Source organism: Culex pipiens, chromosome 1 (genome assembly GCF_016801865.2).
Source record: "Culex pipiens pallens isolate TS chromosome 1, TS_CPP_V2, whole genome shotgun sequence".
NCBI classification, from domain to species: Eukaryota; Metazoa; Arthropoda; class Insecta; order Diptera; family Culicidae; genus Culex; species Culex pipiens.
The window spans coordinates 82,202,144-82,203,903 of record NC_068937.1 but is presented as its reverse complement, the minus strand read 5'-3'; the positions used below and the strand labels follow the sequence as shown (position 1 = coordinate 82,203,903).

General features: G+C 47.3%; 1 protein-coding gene across 2 annotated transcripts; it reads right to left on the bottom strand.

Moving 5' to 3' along the window:
* Nucleotides 1–706: 706 nt before the first annotated feature.
* Nucleotides 707–1,754, bottom strand: LOC120430145 (putative U5 small nuclear ribonucleoprotein 200 kDa helicase). 2 transcript variants are annotated; one of them, XM_039595228.1, is made up of 2 exons: nucleotides 936–1,754; nucleotides 707–879 (listed from the first exon to the last, which is right to left on the bottom strand). In XM_039595228.1, exon 1 carries the CDS (start codon nucleotides 1,421–1,423, stop codon nucleotides 965–967), a length of 459 nt encoding a protein of 152 aa, XP_039451162.1. In that variant the 5' UTR covers nucleotides 1,424–1,754; the 3' UTR covers nucleotides 707–879; nucleotides 936–964. The 2 variants fall into 2 exon arrangements, with proteins under 2 accessions (XP_039451162.1, XP_039451163.1); XM_039595229.1 differs by having other exon boundaries at nucleotides 940–1,754.
* Between the last annotated feature and the right edge of the window lie 6 nt (nucleotides 1,755–1,760).

Below are 1,760 nucleotides of genomic sequence, written 5' to 3'. Positions count from 1 at the left end.
AAACGGCTTCTTCCGACGAGTCTCCCTGATCAAGGAATCGGGATGCTACAAAATGAGCCTTCCGGAAGCGTTGTGGATGAACCTGATGGTCGTCATGATCAGCCAAGACTCGCCGAAAGCTGTCGAACAACTTCAAGCTGCTCCTCAACGCTGAGTTAAAGGTACCACAAGTGTAAGTTTTCGTATGATACATTAAAATTAGAAGGTCACTAATGAAATGCTTCTTTTCTTAGAACTTCCCGCGCAATCCTGTTACATAGGTTTGACCTCGCGGCTACTGTCCAGCGAAGAGAATATTAAAACAGCGTTTGCGACGCGGTTGGTTCGCTCTAGGACGCTCTGTGTACTCGATCGGTTTCAAGCAGGTTGAAAACACGAACGCTTCCAACTCGCTAGAGAAGCAAAAACAGCGGGTGAAGAACGTCGCAGAGTTCCTGGCACCAGATCCAGAACTTCGTGCACGTTTGTCTGGACCACACCGCAGCACCGATGGAAGAAACCTATCACATCAACGTGTAATACCTTGGACATATCGCCAACCTACCTGACCATTTACCTGAACGATTACCGGAACACGATCGCCGTCTTGGCGCTGATCATCCACGCCGCGATCTTCTTAATCTACATTTGTTCTCGATGTGTCGATTTCATTCATATTAAATAGTAAAAGGAAGGATGGGGGGACGGGGGGGGACTAAAGGTTGTCTTCTTGTATTATTAGTGAACGTTACGTTGCCATCGTGCAAAAGCAAAACTCTGTCAATCGGCATTATCCGTGGGAAACAGTTTGTCCTGTTCCTGTCTGTGGAACTTAATTGCTGGATGCGGAAGAGGTGAGCCTGCAGCTGCAGGTTTGTCTTGATGTGAGGGTCGATGTATCTGAATGGGGATTGGTCGATATTGATCTTCTGCGAACATTTAGTATTCAGGCATACCTACTTGGGAGCAGTTTCGTTCGGTCCGGTCAGCTTGTTTGGCAACTGCGCGGCCAAAATGTTGACCTCGAAGATGATCTCCAGAAGCCTATAGATTCAACGACAAGTTGAACAGCTCGATCGTGGTGTAGTAGTAGGTACGCCGCGATCATGCCCAGATTCAGCGGCAGCGTATCCATCTCGTCCTCCACGCTGATGGATATGGACTGCTCCAGGTCGGAGAGGGTCGATTCGACCAATTCGGACAGGTGGTACGACAAGTGTCGGTAGGTGACGCCCTGCAGGTTGTAGTAGTTCGGGTTCTGGGTGAGTCGCCGGTACAGGAACGTCCAGGTAAGGTAATCAACGGCGTCCTGTTTGTTTTCAATGGCTTTGGTGACGATCTCTGCGTTGAAGTGATCGTGCATACGATGATCCAGATGACTTTCCACCGGTAAACTCTCGTTGAGGAACTTCTTGGAGAAGTCCTTTTTGGAGCTCTGACACATCAGCACGCACTTGGCGTCGTCATCCTCTAGCGGAATAGTAACTCTTACCGTTTTAGAACTGCGTGTCCATGATGATCACCAGGTAGGCGGAAATGTTCAAGCCCCAGCACAGATCCCGCGTGACGACGGCAATCTTTTTTTTTATATTCTTTATTATAGAGTTTTTCAGCCGGAGGCCGGTTCAACTCTTTTGGATGATTTGACTTCGTGCTTGAAGTCGGCCCGGTTACAATGTTGTTTTTAATAAATATTGATTATAGATCGTAGTAAATTTTTGAATCTTTCAGAAATTGTATAAGTTTTTCCTCCATGTTCTTGTCGTTCACAAGGATGTCTA

What these genes read in the sequence shown, in the direction of transcription:
- LOC120430145 (XM_039595228.1), bottom strand. Translation starts at nt 1,423, where the DNA reads ATGTGTCAGAGCTCCAAAAAGGACTTCTCCAAGAAGTTCCTCAACGAG.